Source organism: Thamnophis elegans, chromosome 2 (assembly GCF_009769535.1).
Source record: "Thamnophis elegans isolate rThaEle1 chromosome 2, rThaEle1.pri, whole genome shotgun sequence".
Lineage (NCBI taxonomy): Eukaryota > Metazoa > Chordata > Lepidosauria > Squamata > Colubridae > Thamnophis > Thamnophis elegans.
Window position 1 is genome coordinate 112,388,799 of NC_045542.1, and position 16,898 is coordinate 112,405,696.

General features: G+C 37.1%; 1 protein-coding gene across 2 annotated transcripts in view; it reads right to left on the reverse strand.

The window, feature by feature from the left end:
- Positions 1-1,016: 1,016 nt before the first annotated feature.
- Positions 1,017-16,898, reverse strand: part of TKT (transketolase) — a 29,589-nt gene continuing 13,707 nt past the window's right edge. The window contains exons 5-14 of one of the 2 annotated variants that reach the window (XM_032209960.1): positions 15,337-15,528; positions 14,533-14,651; positions 12,130-12,323; positions 10,564-10,728; positions 8,286-8,442; positions 6,093-6,223; positions 5,071-5,154; positions 4,834-4,927; positions 2,442-2,564; positions 1,017-1,344 (exon numbers count right to left, since the gene is read on the reverse strand). In XM_032209960.1, coding sequence (XP_032065851.1) covers positions 1,157-1,344; positions 2,442-2,564; positions 4,834-4,927; positions 5,071-5,154; positions 6,093-6,223; positions 8,286-8,442; positions 10,564-10,728; positions 12,130-12,323; positions 14,533-14,651; positions 15,337-15,528 — 1,447 coding nt within the window. In that variant the 3' untranslated portion in view covers positions 1,017-1,156. Of the gene's footprint in view, positions 1,345-2,441; positions 2,567-4,833; positions 4,928-5,070; positions 5,155-6,092; positions 6,224-8,285; positions 8,443-10,563; positions 10,729-12,129; positions 12,324-14,532; positions 14,652-15,336; positions 15,529-16,898 lie in introns of those variants that run through there. The other variant, XM_032209961.1, reaches the window with a different exon arrangement.

Below are 16,898 nucleotides of genomic sequence, written 5' to 3' on the forward strand. Positions count from 1 at the left end.
CAGTGGCTGCTGGATAGGCTAATAATAGATTGCAAAGCTGGACTCTGGCTTCTGATCTATGGCTTCTGCTTATTTGAACTGATTAATGAGTCAGCTAGGAACTATGTCCACATGTTCACAATTTAGACACTCCTGCTGTCAAGCAGGCAAGACCAAGAGATGAACTTGCCACCAATTGCAAGAAATAATTCATATGGGTAGATGGGGGAACAGTCCATCTTCACCATAAGGCTGGAAAGAGCAATAGTTTAAAAACAGTGACCAGCCAGAAAAATCATCTTTTTAGTTCTTTTTTTATGAAACTCATTAAATAGAATTTCCAAGGATCACCATCTTTGAATGTGAGGAGATTTATAAAGCATTTCAGTGTATTGGACAATACCATTAAAGTATGACAATTTGATATTCTAGGACAGGGATGTCAAACTGGTGGCCTGAGGCCGGATGTGTCATGCACAGGCCACGCCCACAGGCCAGCTCTGCGAAGAGGAGAAATGTCACAAAATGTCACACGACAGCAATGTGATGCTGTGAGTTGGACACCCGTGTTCTAGGAGGATGAAGATAGAAGACCATGTTTCATATTTTATGCTAGACATGCAGGTTTCCAAACAATTCCAGCTTTCTAATACAAAGTGGGAAGTGGTGGCTCAGTGGCTAAGAAGCTGAGCCTGTCGATCAGAAAGGTCGCCAGTTCGAATCCCTAGTGCTGCATAACGGAGTGAGCTCCCATTACTTGTCCCAGCTTCTGCCAACCTAGCAATTTGAAAGCAGGTAAAAATGCAAGTAGAAAAATAGGAACCACATTTGGTGGGAAGGTAACAGTGTTTTGTGTGCCTTTGGCATTTAGTCATGCCGACCACAAGACCATGGAGACATCTTTGAATAGAGCTGGCTCTTTGGCTTTGAAACGGAGATGAGCACCACCTCCTAGAGTCGGGAACAACTAGCACATATGTGCGAGGGTAACCTTTACCTTTAATACAAAGTATTTTTTGATGAGGCAATCAGACAACTTTTTCCCCCGGAAACGTTTACTTTTATTAGAACTGCTTGCATACGGTTTTCAACATGTACTCAAATGTTACAGTGCTCTTTATAAAAAAAAAAATTCTGCCCAATAATCATGATAAAAGCAGCGTGTTACAGTTTGAAATTACTCAGCATTCCTTGATTTGGAGACCACCGCCTTTACTGCCTGAATGATGGCATCCTTATCGATGCCAAACAACTTGAGCAGTTCATTCGGCTTCCCGCTTCTTGGCACGTTAGAGACAGCCAAGCGACGGACCACAATCCCTGGTTCACCAATCAGAGCAGCAGATACAGCTTCTCCAATGCCACCTAAAGAAGTAAGATGTAAAGAAGATGGTAAGTGAAGCGCACACATTTAGTAAGCAAATAATTTTTTTGTTGTTAGTTGCGAAGTCGTGTCTGACCCATCGCGACCCCATGGATAACGTTCCTCCAGGCCTTCCTGTACTCTACCATCCCCCAGAGTCCATTTAAGCTCACACCAACTGCTTCAGTGACTCCATCCAGCCACCTCATTCTCTGTCGTCCCCTTCTTCTTTTGCCCTCAATCTTTCCCAGCATCAGGCTCTTCTCCAGGGAGTCCTTCCTTCTCATTAGGTGGCCAAAGTATTTGAGTTTCATATTCAGGATTTGGCCTTCTAAAGAGCAGTCAGGGTTGATCTCCTCTAGGACTGACCGGTTTGATTGCCTTGCAGTCCAAGGGACTCGCAAAGTCCAAGCAAATAAATAGTTACTGGTAATTGTGGCTTTCCTAAGAGGCCTTTCCTTTAAACATTTTTTAAAACAAGAGGATGGTTTGAATCTCAAGAGAACGGTTGGGCAGTGGATCTGAGCTTGAAGCAAGAGCCATTCACGCAGACAAGTACAGGTAATCCTCGTCTTACTACAGTTTGTTTAGTGTACAAAGTTACAGTGGCACTGAAAAAAAAAGTGACTCGTGACCAGTTTTCACATTTGTAAGTGTTGCAGCCTGATCGCTAGATCAAAATTCAAACACTTGGCAACTGACTCACATTTATGACGGTTGCAGTGATTCAGGGTCTCGTGATCCACTTTTTGTGACTTTCCAACAAGCAAAGTCAATGGGGAAGCCAGATTTACTTAACAACCATGTTACTAACTTAACAACTGCGGGTGATTTGCTTAACAACTGTGGCAAAACCCACTTTATAAATGTTTCAGTTAGCAGCAGAAGTTTTCGGTTCAACTATCGTCATAAGTCGGGAACTACCTATATTCGGCGGTCTTTCCTTTGAGGAAAAAGAGCCCCTTCTGTCTTAGGCAGCCTTGATGCAGAGTGGTAGAAGAAGAACTGGTCATTCATTATACAATGCATTCAAATAGTGAAGATGCTCCTTTTCAATATTAATATTTATTAATATTTTTTACAAATATTTTTAATATACCTTCAGGGTAATGGTCCTCCACTGTGATAATTCTGCCTTTTGTTTCTCTTGCATTTTTAAGTATAGTTTCTGAATCCAGAGGTTTTATAGTGAATGGGTCGATTACTCTGATGAATATTTTTTCTGTAAATGAGGAATAAAAATAGTCATGTAGTATATATGCTTCACAAACCGCAAATCAGAAAACTTATTTTGTTTCTCAAAAATGCATTCAACCACAAATGTATTTAGCACATTAATTATGAGATCTGAGGGAAGTACTTAATACCCAAAATAATCTAAAATGTATTTATATTTCTATTATCTTTCAAATATACAAATCAGATCTGTGTTTCTTCAACCTTTGGAAAGAGGATTATTCATATCTCCCAATTCTCACATCTCTCCAACTTTCATGTTACCACTTTGTCCAGGGATTATACGACATTTAAAATCAGAGATGAGAAAGTCCCAATTTAATCGGCCATTTCAAGCACTGTGCTTGGCAAGGGAGTTGAAGTTTTCTATTGGAGCCTCCATCTTATAGAACAGCTTCTTCCTGAAGTCAGATCGGTACCAATCCTAATGATCTTCCACAGGTAGTAAAAACAAAGCTTTTCCACATAGCATTTGGCAGATGGCAACACACCAACTTTATTAGTGTCATGTATTATGGATTCCTGTATTGACTTGGTTTTTAAAACTTTTTTTTTGTTTTCCTAATACTGTAGTTTCCCACCTCATTTAATTTGGATAGTGACATAGATTTTTCAATGTTGGCAAATGTTAAAATGTTTACATTTTTGCACTCTTTTTCTACCATGAGCCCAATGTCCTGCTCTTAAACAAGCTGTCTGCAAGAAAGATATAATCAGAGGTGGTATTTAGCCAGTTCTCTCCGGTTCGGATGAACCGGTAGCGGCAGCTGCGGGAAGCTCCGCCCACCTGCCCTGACATAATGTGCATGCACTGTGCATGCACAGAAGGCGGTGCGCACGTGTAGATGAGGTGCATGCGAGTGAAGCTAGCGCGCACGCTCACATTTGCGAACCAGTAGGGAAGGTAAGTGAATCCCACCACTGGGTATAATGGTACCTGGTACAGGTTTCAATTTTTTTTTTTTACTGGTGAAGATTGAGAGTATTGTCCTTAAATATAAATGAAATAATGAGGACTGACTCGTTCAAACTTCCCAGTATGACATCATATAGGTTCAACAATTCTGATCTAACTGTGACTGCAGATCATGTGTTTTTACAGTTTGTATACTTTTATACTTTTTCATGTTTTTAGTCACAAATGAAGTGGTACATGAAGCATTAATACAGTCTGCCACCATGCTAAGCACAATGGCCCACAACTGAAACAGTTTTTTTTTACCATTTACAAATTGAAGTTAAACGGAAATATATAATATTAGTTCAATCATAGTATGCTGTAAAATAAACTTTCAAAAATAGAAGAGAAAGAATAACATTACACAAATCCAATCTGCTATTAATAGTTAAAACTTGGAGACTTTTAATGCTATACAAGGTCTATAAATAGATATAAGGAGGAACCTGGATCTGAAGTCGTTATCCAGATTCCAAACACTAATAATTGCACCATACTAGGACAACTTCCTGTTTCCCTTTTTGCTTTAGAGATATCATTGCCAGGCCTGCAGTCATATTCCTTTTAGGATCTTTGGCCTGCCACAATCTCTCTTATTTTACTATGCTGTTTCATTAGTGGGGTAATTGGGAGGGGGAATAGTAAGGAGTAGAATTGTAGAATGTGTTGTTCTCAAAATAAAACATTCTTTTCTAGAAGCCCGAGGTCATTCTTTGTCTCTGCACTTCTGCACCTGACCGGAACTAGATGGGTGGAGATGCCAGCATGGCAGTGGAAGATTAGACCATGTAATGGACTTGTGAGTGTGGGCGGCAAGATCATGAACTTTCAACTGGGTGGAAAACTCAGGAAGCTTTTAGATTCGGGTTTTCTACAGATGTGCCAACATGTCTCTCTTAATAAATTAGAAGTTTGAGGAAAGTTCTGCCTTGGACTCTGATTTAATTTTGGATGATATTTGGAACGTTGACAATCATATCTGGCTGCAAAAATGCAGGCTAACAACTAGATAGGAGCAAAGTCATAAAAGGTTTAACTCCTTGCTACCCTCTTGCATTGCAGTCCATATAGCAGTCATATTTTATAACTCTTCAGTGTTGATAGATCTATCATCTATCTGTCTCTGTCTGTCCTTTCTACTCTTTTTTTCTAACACTTATTAGAATAACCACCATATTAAAAAGTATTCTGTGTCTATCCATTGTCGCTTGCCCTTTTTAAAATTTCAACTCTTATTAGCTTTTTTAATATGATGCCTGAAAATTCAAAATTTCCCAAGATAGTTCTCTATAATCACCTTTTTTAAGTTGTTCAGCTGCAGCTATTGCTTCATGCAGAGTCACTCCTGCCCCAATGACAGTAACCTTGTCTTCCTTACTCTTCAACACCACCTGGCAAGAACAACATTTAAACTGAAATCAGATATCTTGTATGTTTAGGTAATTTGTTTCAGAGATTGTTAGTGCTGCAATGGAAGACACAATGATGAAATTCATGTCATTCACTTATTTTGGTGACTTTTGAAATCACTCACCTTGGCATGTCCAACTTGAAAGTCTTCCCCACTGTCGTAAATTACAGCATTTTCTGGGCGACTAGTTCTTATGAAACATATGCCCTGTTTTTAAAAGGAACACAGTGTGGACTTTAAAGACAATTGCAAGCTTCGAATTTAAACCTCAAAATTAAAAATACAAGCTAATTAAAAATGGGGATACAATCATGATTTTTCATTAAGTTGACTTCTTAGTTGTAATACTCTTATCTGAATCCATAGGAAAATTCACTTTCAGAAAAGACTCATGTACAGGTAGTCCTCAACTTATGACCATAATTGAGATTGGATAGAATAAGCTTTTTGCCTACTTCCTCCATCCTTTCACCAACTTCTCTTTTTACATACTAAAATAAGTAGGACTTTTTCGATTGATCATTTGCTCTTGATGCCAAAACATGGAACCACCCAAATTTTTGAATACATTTTTAAGTCGTCTTGTGCTAAGTATGACATATCATAAAGTAATTTCTCTATTTAACAGAAAACTTCCAGATTAACTACAATGAATCAAGAAGAGGAAATGGATTGCTTCCAAAGGAACAAAGGATGCATTATAAAGAGGAGGAAATATAAAGTTAAACTTATACAGAGAAACTGCATAAATTTTTATTAGATCTACTCTGTGGTTAGTATACACAGGCTCAAATTTGTGAATAGGGTTGTTTCCTGGAAATGAAAACAATAGTAGCAAATGTTTCCCTATTAAATTTTGATTGATTCCCAGTGATTGGCACCTTTTAGCTTTCAAGATGTTCAGCTGATATTCTGTAAGAGTTAGCTTTCTTTTCAATCCAATTAGAATGTAAACTCAATACATTTTCCATACTGCTAAAAGAATTTTGAGGAAGGTTTTGGAAAGGGTAGGGAAACCAGGGCCCTCCAAAAGTTGCTGACTACAAGTCCCAGCATCCCCAGTTTTGGCAATGCTGGCTGGGAGTGAGATTTAACAAAAGGTTGCTCACATCTTCCTTAAAGAAAAGAAAGTATGAGTTCCTGACCTTTCTATTGGCAGCCAATTCTACTGCCTTTTCAGTGGCCACAGCATCACTAGGATAAAATACAGTTGAATTAGGAATGGTTCGGAACATGGATAGATCCTCCAGTCCCATCTGTGAAGGCCCATCTTCACCTGGAAAGAGAAATTTTGAAGAAAATGTAACCATAAAATTGAACAAACACCATTTCTGTGTACGTCTTACAACAAACAAACAGAAATTATCTAAAATAAATGTAACACACTCACGGACCACCTTCCATCTTGTCCTTAAACTTGGACCCCTCTAAATAGCAAAGAAAGAAGATAGAGGTAAACTAAATTGAAAGAAAACCTGGGTTAAAAAGAAAAATGAAGGATAAGGTAGCAGTAATAAAGCAAGCACAGTAGTGAAAAAAAGGAAATAAGTTGTGTCTACGTAAACACCATGCACACAAGCACAGAATAAAATAAACATAATTGGAATGGAGAATTTAGAAATCTATCATAGAAATGTATCATAGCATCCCACTGAGATCATTTAATGGGAAAAGAAAAATCAAAGCAAAACTGACGTAGCCTATATTTTAGTCAGAACTGGCTCTCAAAAATTAAAACCAACAGGAATGCACTGTTATATACAAAGCAAGAGATGACACAGTCTCTTCATATGCAACTTCCTCCAGGAAGACCATTTTTACAAATTACTCTACAATTTGGTTGCTGCTGAAGAAATTAAGAATAAATCTTGGCAATATATTTTTCCAGTTTCCACTTGATTAAACTACTAAGTAGCATTACTTGCTTCTTTAAGGTGCCATAGGAGTTTAAAACAAGCAAGTTCCACCTTCTATATCCAGTAAAAATTGATATGAAAAATGAATGGTTCAGTGAATGGAAAGTCATTGTCGTCTATTGCAGAAAACATAATTCTGCTGCATCTGCAGCGATTAAAAATGGCAGACAGAGGTTTTTCTTAGCTTTGAAGTTTGAGATTATATTTCTGAAGTAAATATGGTTTTCTACGCAGAAAAATATAACTCGTTGATAATGTTGAAACCATTACAGTACTCAATACTTTGCATAAGCTAAGAAGGATCTGTGCCATTCAAAATTATTTGGAGATGAGGCTGAAACTGGTTGGTTGACTGACTTTGTCAGTTATAAGAAAATGATATTATCCAAACAACATAAGAGGAAAAGATGTTTTTTAAAATTTCACTTTGCTGTTTCATATTTGTTGGATACAGTTAATCTTTCCCACATATTAAAAAAAATGGTAAAACTGTCAGAAACTAAGCAATAGTACCAGCCTTAGCAGGAAGATTTTTCAGTACAATTACAAACTCCAACATACTGTTCATAATTCACGCATGGATGGCTTATGGGGAAGCAGGTCTAAAAGATGTCATTTAAAAGGGGGACTTCAGTCAAAGTGTTAAGCAAGGCACCAATTTCGCAAGTCTTTCTTCCAAAGAGTAGAAGCCCTTCAGATACATATATAATCTTAAGATGCAGCAGAAGGAGTGGAAGCACTCAGTGTGCTGCTACGTTGGGGGCATTGTCCCTACATTAAAGGGGGTGAGAAGAAAGAAAGAAAGAAAGAAAGAAAGAAAGAAAGAAAGAAAGAAAGAAAGAAAGAAAGAAAGAAAGAAAGAAAGAAAGAAAGAAAGAAAGAGCCAAGCATGCAGATAGTTACTCTGGATGGCTAATGTAAAAGCCAGAGTCTCTCACAGAGCTTGATGTAGATATTCTGTAGAAACAGATTCTACAAAATGCATAGTCTGCTTGGGACCCACCACAAAAGAATAACAGTTATAAATCACAAACCTTCTGATAAGCAGAGTTGGCCTTTGGACAATGGAGATGGATCCTTGTTTGGGGTGTTGGCATCATACTGACTGGGGCATTCATTTTTTATATAAGGCAGCTTTTCGCAATTACCATGACTAAAGCACACACTACACAACTATTAGATATAGTATCCTGTGAAGAAACTTCCTGGACCTCTTCTTGCATACCAAGGACTCAAGTTGGGGAAGTGTCCCTTCCTCCTGCAACTCAGTGTCAGATTCCACCACACTGGATTTGGCATGTTTATCAAGATGCCCTCAAGGGTATTCACTTTTAAGTAATTCATATATAAATGTGCAATAAGTCGCAACGCCTTGAAGGACTACAAACAGTTTGGTGGGGTGGGGGGAAGTATGATACTTACCAATGGATACACCACAGTGAGATCCACAAAGATTAATGTTGCTCTCAGAAATGGCTGCCATACGTATCTGATCATAAGCCCTGGTGAAAAATGTGGCAAAGGCGCTAGCAAAGGCAATGTTTCTGTCACGGGAGGCGCAGCCAACTGCAACGCTCACCTGCAAAATAGGGAAGGAAAAGAACTAAATTCATCCTGGCTATTGACATCTTTTGAGAAATGCTTCAAACACTTAGGTTGATGTCCAGCTGTTCCCTTAACAAACATGGACTAGTCTACAGGCTGTTTCTCCTTAGCTATTTCATTCTTATGGCAAATCAGGAAGCCCATTAGATAGATTAGGCTGTGGCACAGGATAAGGTGCTTTATGGATGAGTGGGCACTTGATCCTGAGACTCCATACCTACTGCACCAATTAAACATTTTAAAGATTAAAATTAAGAAGAGAGAAGAGTCATTGCATATTGCTTTTCACGATTGTTAAACTAATTAATACAAGAGAGGGCTTTTTCTACAGTGATTCCATTCCTACGGATTCTTTGTCAGATCCCATCATTTCCACCTTTTTTAAAAAAATCTCAAAAACTTATCAATATTGTCATACCTTCCCCTAAACGGGACTTACTATTCTATTCTGGGTTTACACTTGTAACTGAGGGTGGGGTGGGGGGAGGCTTCGGAAAAAATATAGTAAAACACACTTTTGTTTATTATGATTCATTTCATCACTTCTTTGAAGTACCTTATTGAAAAAACTAACAACCAACCACTATGCAATATAAAAAGAAAGGGAAAGAAGAAAAAAGAATGTAGGAATAGAAATAACATTAGACCTGGATTTAATATTATGGTGGGATTTTCTGCTAATAAAATTTTTTTCACTGAGATATAAACAAGTGGTTTCAAACTGAATTATGTGAGAGAACGTTCTCTCTATATGCAACAACCAAAAACTAATGCAGAAATAGGCCAAATAAAATAAATTGGCTATGAGAAATTCCACTTCTAAGAACATCAACTGCTCCAAATAATGAATTTTTTTTTTACAAAGGAAAAGCAATCACATCCCTGTCAGGGAGCACTGATTTGTTTGATTAAAGCATTAACCTCCTAAGTAATTATGAAATTTAAGATTCAATTCTACTACGGTGAAAATGCTAATTTTGCATTTATAATTAATAGTTTACTTTCTGTTTTATTGCCAATTTTCTACCATCAGTGCTTTGCCTCTATATCAGAACTAACAGGTTCTATGGCCTAAGAAAACCTGAAGCCTTGCTTAAGTATGGTAAATGTAATCGAAACAATTTAACTACAAGCACTTTTGAATAATGAAATTGGTGTGCAACAGAGGAGCAGAAGGAAATGATGAATCTTTTGGCTTTGAGAAATTCATCAATCTTTAGCACAATATTCAGTGACCTATACAATGAATTAATAGAAAGAAATATTTCATTATTCTGGATGACAAAAGAGGTGTTCCTGCTTTGATTGATATCTCAGAACTGTTGCTGTGAGGAAAAAATGAAGGAGAGAGTTCTCTGTACGTTGCCTTGAGCTTCTGGAGGAAAAGGGGGCTTAGATTAGATTAAATTAAAATATCTGCTCAAAGACTGTTGCTAGCTGTTCCTATCCAGCAGCTGTAACTTGCAGAACCAAGCTTAGCTATGACTTTCTCTTTCCATGTTTCATTTCTTTCTTATCACTATTGGGCATTACAGAAGGGAAACTTCATGCCCATCTCCATGCTTATTGTGTATAAACCAAAGCTGTTTTTTCCTATTTTAATCTTGTTTACATAAGATTGTAAGATGCTCAGACTTGGTTGAAATAAACAACAAACCCCAGCTCAAGGTCCATGCAATCTTGGTATGAGCATAGTGACATTTCACGGCTTGAGGGAAGGGAAATAGGCTGTTAAAAAAGGATGGAAAGGAAACAGAAGATATGACAGGGAGAATGTGAGAATTGTAGTATTAGGAAATATGTGACCCATCTATTAGGATTTTAAAACAAATTCATTACTTTTTGCTATACTGCACCTCGCAATTCCAGATATTTCTGAAAGGGGATCATTTTTTAAAAGAATTTATATGGCTGCCCACTCACTTTCAATGACTCTAGGTAGCTTACAAACAATTAAAACCTAATATAAAAGTAAAAACAATCCCCCGCCCCACCCCATATCATGACAAGGATATAGTAGTAATGATGGTGGTCAGCAATAACAAATCAATTTATTTTGCACATGTCGCAATCTGTATGCACGACAAGAACATACCATGTTTTGTTCAGCAATGTAACACTCAATGAAACGGCTGGGATGTTCCTTTTTGAACAGCTCAGAGAAAGTAGAATTCTTGGTGTCTCCATCCAAAGCAACTACCCGGTTACAGGCTTGTCCTAGTTTTGCAAGAGCCACACCATAAGCTTTGCGGGTTGCAAACTGTGAAGTGAACCAAGATGCACCATTTAAAAATACTCCATAATTCTTGGAAATAAAATATTTTAGCAATAAAAAAAAAATCCAAATAATCATTATTCCCTGAGCAGTTTAGGAAGACCACAGTATTTTTTTTAATGTTACAGAATTAGAAAGGTCTGACAGGTTTCTGAGGCACTAATCTTAGCAAACCTTTCAAATATTTAGCATTTGATGACCCCAAATATATTCTGGCACATCTAGGCAATATCTACATTTTTTTTGTGAAAATTTCACATTCTTTTGATATCATTCCCATAAAATTATTTCTATGCCTCTAATTAGATACATGGCTCAATGAGGCATGTTATTATGCTTTTAGGCAGAACACTATTTAATGAAAGCACTGATAAAAAATTGAGGCAGGACTAATCTGCCTTAAGTGGCTGATCCATGTCACTGATATAATACTGAAAGGAGACACACTCAATTATAAAGTACCAATTTATACCAACGTTGCAGCTGCCCATCCAGTAAACTCTCTCCTGCAGAGATTCTCTATTATTGCTAACTTTTATCCTTTTGTGGACAGCTGGCACGTTTCCAAACAAAGCAATGGATTGCAGCCACCTTCATGCTGATTTTCAAAGACTGCCTATGTGAGGAGCCAGACAACTCTTGGACACATCACACTGGGGCCCTCAATTTAACACTAACAAGGAGTTAAATTCAAATACTGGCACTAGTTTGTCAGTTTTGGATCTCAGGTGTCTTATTGTGATAGATATTGGGGCACGTATTATTTTATCAACCACAATAAGACACCTGAGATCCAAAACTGACAAACTAGTGCCAGTATTTGAATTTTATTAGGATACGGCCTTTCCAATCTTTACACATGTCCACTTTGATTAACATTTGAGATGCTATTTAGGCAACTTCTTGCATGAAGTCCTCATTAAATTTATTCATGGATGATTTGGACATTTTTCAGAAGCTTTTACAGAAGTATTGTCCAGAGAAGACCATGCTTAATTATCCTAAGCATACTATGCAACTCATTATTTCTGAAATCTATGAGGTTTCCATTTGGGTTATCTTGCAATGGCCCTCCTCTTGAATTCTGGACTGGCATTTAACTAGAGAGTAATTATAAGGAAGAATCTTTGTTTAAAAAAAATCTTACTTGGCCTCATCAGAGTAGCCCTCACTGTTTTGGATAGATAATGCTACTATAAATAAAATCAATTACAATGGCAACTCCTGGGGATTGGCTTCTGAAACAACTCCAGAATATTTTACAATATTATAAACTACTGAATGAACACCATTTAATCTCATAATCTATCTCCATAAACCAAGCAGTCATTGGAAAAGAAAGCCCTTTTTGCTTTCCCTGTTATTAATAATATTTGAAAAAAGTACCTTATTTCCTATCTTGTAGTTTGGTGGAGATGGCATCTTGACATTTTTAATATTAACAGCTGGTGCATCGTCTTGTGGAAGCATTGGAGAAAGCTTTTTCTTGTTCTGGATTTTGCCAAGGATCTCCTCAATTATTTGCTCAGCCATGTCTTTCGGAAGAGGTTTGCCGTGCCAGTTTTCCTTATCTTCAACCCCTGTAGAATTGTTATTCGTATTTTGAGCCATTTTCTGCTATAGCCATTCTTGTAATTGAATTGCTTTGCTGCCAGATAAACCATTCATTCTCCTGGCCCAAATACAATTTCTCATTTTTCTTATACCTCAAAGTATATTCTTTATGTAATGAGTTTCTGCAGCTCAGCCCATCATTTTTATTTCCTGCAAGTCTTGACTCCATGAACATGGGTGGGCTATATTAATTAATTTAGTCAGCGTATCCGTAATCTTAACAGAATGAATGACATTTTAGATCAGAGGTCTTCAAACTTGGCAACTTTAAGACTTGTGGACTTCATCTCCCAGAATTCTCCAGCCAGCAGAGCTTCTGGGAGTTGAAGTTCACAAGTCTTAAAGTTGCCAAGTTTGGGGGGCCCTGTTTTAGATATTTGGTGAGTAAGGAACGGAACAGGAAGGCAAGAATTCTTCAAACTCTTCAACCAAATTCATGTGCAAGTATGAAACATTTTGTTGCTTCAGGAAAGAGCATCAGGCATACTGAGTCCTCACTATAAAAAGATCTAAATACTGGATTCTTTTCTCCTTCAGAAGCCTCAAAAAGTGGCAACATTTGTTCCTGAAAAATGACAAACACCTAGAGCTTTATTTGCCTATTTTTGAAGGGCCTAAGACTATTGAAGAACATCAAAAGACCACCAGTTTCATCAAGGAAACTCACAAGTAAGATATGAGCAGGCAGCCCCCATCAACCCTGGTCTCTTACTTGCTTCCTGTCTTTTTCTTATGGTACAAATTGTGAAAGTTAAGCGATTCCCTAAGATAGATAGATATATTCAATCATTCTCCTGGTGCATGGGAATATGGAAGTCAACCTTTTCATATACTAGTTAATTGTTCTCTTTTCCTCATCCTTGGATTGATTCTAAATTGCAATTTTATTCATCTTTTAAATTAAAAAATAGTAAATAATACAGTAACAGTAAAATTCTTATCATTTTGCAGCATATTTTAGGATTTCTAGTGAAAATATTGTCCAAAACCACTTAAAAGTATTTACTCTACTTTTGTTTACTCCAAGAAATGGGTGAGAAAGTTTGATATTCAAGCTTTGTGGTGATTTCATATTGCAGCATGATAGCTACATTAAAAGGCATTGATGTACAGGTAAGGTTCAATGGAAAATAAAAATGCTGAGTGTTCAGTTACCAGCCCTTGTGAGACCTATAAGTTTTTACTGTACTTACAATATGCAGCTGCAATAAAGATTTGAATAAAAAACCTCCAGAACCAAAACAAAAAACCTCTGGCACATTAGCTTCATTAAAATAACCCATTCCAAAAGATGATTCATGTCAGTGTTAATATTTAGTTTTAAAATTGTACAATAGGATCATCAATCAAATTTGGCTATTAGAGTTAACCTATGATCACAATGGGGATCAGAATTTCCATTCTAAGTTGTTGCAGTCATTAGTCAAATCAGTGACTAGACCCAATTTGATGAGAATTTTTACTACAGATAAGTCAAGTCACTATGGTTGTAAGCTGAGCCACCCGATTCTAAGTGCAAATTCAGTTTAATTAAGGACAGTTTTTTACCATCTTTTTTCCCCAGAAACTGCAAAAAAGTAACTAATTGTGATCATGTGACTGCAGGTCACTACAACCAGTGATAAATGCAAACTGGCTGCCAAGCATCCAAATTACAATCACACGACCATGCTGGTGGAATGATGGTCATAAGTTCAAATTTAAGTCATAATTGACTTCTTTGAAGGTCACCGTTAATTCAAAGCATTGTAAAGTGAGGTCTACCTGTATACATATACTGTAGACAAAACATCATAGTTTAGGAATACTTGTAGGAATTATAGAAGGAAACTGCCTCTTTCCTTCTTGTTTGGTTGACTGAATCCTTTTCATTGGAGAGAAACAACTCAGATTGATTTAAAACAAACTTAAGTAAAAAAAAAAAAAAAATTCCTGATTTAAATCTCACATTTACCTTGAGCCTAAATATATTGCTTAAGACCCTTATCTGCCCTATGGGGAAAATTGTAATCCACAAAAAATGTTAAGCATTACAACATAAGATTTGGAAAGTGCTCTAAACATACAAGAATTTATGGAATTAACTTATAATTAACTTCTTATTAAATCAAACAAAAATGTAATCCTTAAATAGTGGTTGCAGCTGTTCTGAGGAGCCTGCGGCTTGGAATTTACCTGTTATTCCTTTGCCTTTGAAGGTCTTGGCAATAATTGCAGTTGGCTGGTGTTTTGTCTGACCAAAGGCTTTGCACAGTTCCTCCACACTGTGGCCATCAACAATGATTGCGTGCCAGCTAGAAGGCAAACAAATCAAAGAAACACTTTGAAGTATGACACCAATACACATGGTCTGTGAAGTATAAAGATGTAAATACGCCTGTTTACGCCTACGGAACATATATAAGGATTTCTCTTTGATGGGATTGTTGTGAGATGTTCAAAATAAACAAATTCCAAAGAATCATTTGAGACATATCAAAGGCCTTAGACTACCTTGGCATTCATGGATGAAAATGTGTTGTCTTGTCTTGTTTCATAACAATCAACAAACAAAGCTAACAAAGTCATTGTACATGAGAGAAGAAAAAGCCAATTTCCCCCCCAATTCCTTCACTTATAAAATATCCAGAGGATAAAAAAACAAAGCAGGAGCAGAGGAGCTTATATGGTGACCATGACGCAGCTAACCAAAATAAATTTTGTTTTCTAAATGGGCCAATTTTGCAAAACGCAACTGGAAGACATGACTATCAACAGTTGAGACAGTCAAGTAAAATACCATCCTTACCATATCTTTCAGATTCCACAACAAACAAACAAAAGGCCAATAACCCATGAAATATTTAAGAATTTTATCAGCATTTATTTCATCTTATTTCCAAGATCATTCTCTATTATTTATTAATCTGTATTTAATTATCAGCCCAAATAAAGATTTAATACAATCACAAGGTATTAAAGTATTATAAGGCCACGTACCCAAAGGATTCACAACGTTTCTGATAGGTCTCTACATTATGCTGCAATGGAGCAGGATCACTTTGTCCCAACCGGTTAATATCAAGAATAGCAGTCAAATTATCCAGTTTGTAGAATCCAGCAAAGGCCATTGCTTCCCAAACTGAGCCTTCAGATAACTCTCCATCTCCAAGCATACAATATACTCGATAGCTGTATATAAAAGAAAAGGCAGAGTGATGATATTTAGCTTGCTAAATTACTGAAAGTGGAAATGGAAACAGGGTAGAAGGCTAGAAGTCTTAATCTAGAACCAAGGAGAAATTTCCCGACAGTAAAAAAAATTTGGTCAGTACAACAGCTTGCCTCTAGAAGTTGTGGGTTTTTATGAAGAGATTTGGCCAGCCACTTGTCTGGAATGGTCCAGGATCATCTGCTTGAGCAGGATCTTGGACTAGAAGACCTTCAAGGTTCCTTCCAGCTTTGTTATATTGTCACTGTTATTCCTCTCCTGCTGTGGGGTAAGACCTGCTTAGTTCTTGCTGCCTGTCATCCAGCAATGACTCAGATGATATCCCACCTCAACCTTGGTTTGCATAAGAGTTACTTCTATAATGCAAGGTCCTATTCTGAAGCTTGAATACCTATTCTTTCTTAGAAGTCTGATAAATACCAGTTTACCAAAAAAGAAATGCAGGAGTAAAAAAAGGGAGTAAATGCAGTGGTTTGGTTAAATCACAAAGTTGTGTTTGTCTTAAAGAACACTTGCTTTGATTGCATGTAAACTTTTAATAAACTTGTTTAATTACTTAAAAAGTAGTCTGGATCTCTGATCTTATCAAGCAAGGGCATCATGGAACTAACCCAGTTTACAATTAGTTTTAAATCTGTAACATAAATCCATAGTTTATAGCATAGGAAAAAAATTGTGCTTAATCTATCTGAGGCAAACTATGTAAACTTTATTCCACTTTTCCTGTCTTATTTTGGCAGGGCTACTAAATCTGGACTGAAATCATTAGATGGAAGCAAAATCTACATTATTCTTCCTGTAATCTGGTGGCCATCTGGAGTTTGACAGGCAGGAACTCATAGCTCTGCTTTGGGGGAATCTGCTCTTGTGACAAAGTCAGCCTTGAGCAAACTCCTTTGAGCAGAAATCTACTTAAACATTCTTGCATATAGTTTGTCTAAATATGTAAAACTAACAATTATAGGATTCGGTCAGTCATAAGAAGACAGTTTTGGAAAGTGCCTGTATCATAGAGGGAAAGAGCCAGGAAATGCCATTAAATAGAAGCTGTTCTCATGCAAATGCATATAGGCACATACAAGGCATAGAGCTAGTTTGATATAGTTGTTAAAAGTGCTGGTCTAGAAACAAGGAGACTGTGAATTATAGTATTTGCCTGATAGGCATAAAAACCAGCTGAGTCAGAGATGGGTTCCTACCAGTTCGGCTGAGTAGGTAATAACTCAGCCAGACATGTACCCAATTTGGGTTTATCCTCGGCGGCACTATCTTGATTTTCTGTTCTGTGCACACAATTTTTCGGATGCCAAACTGGTAGTAATGCCGGCAA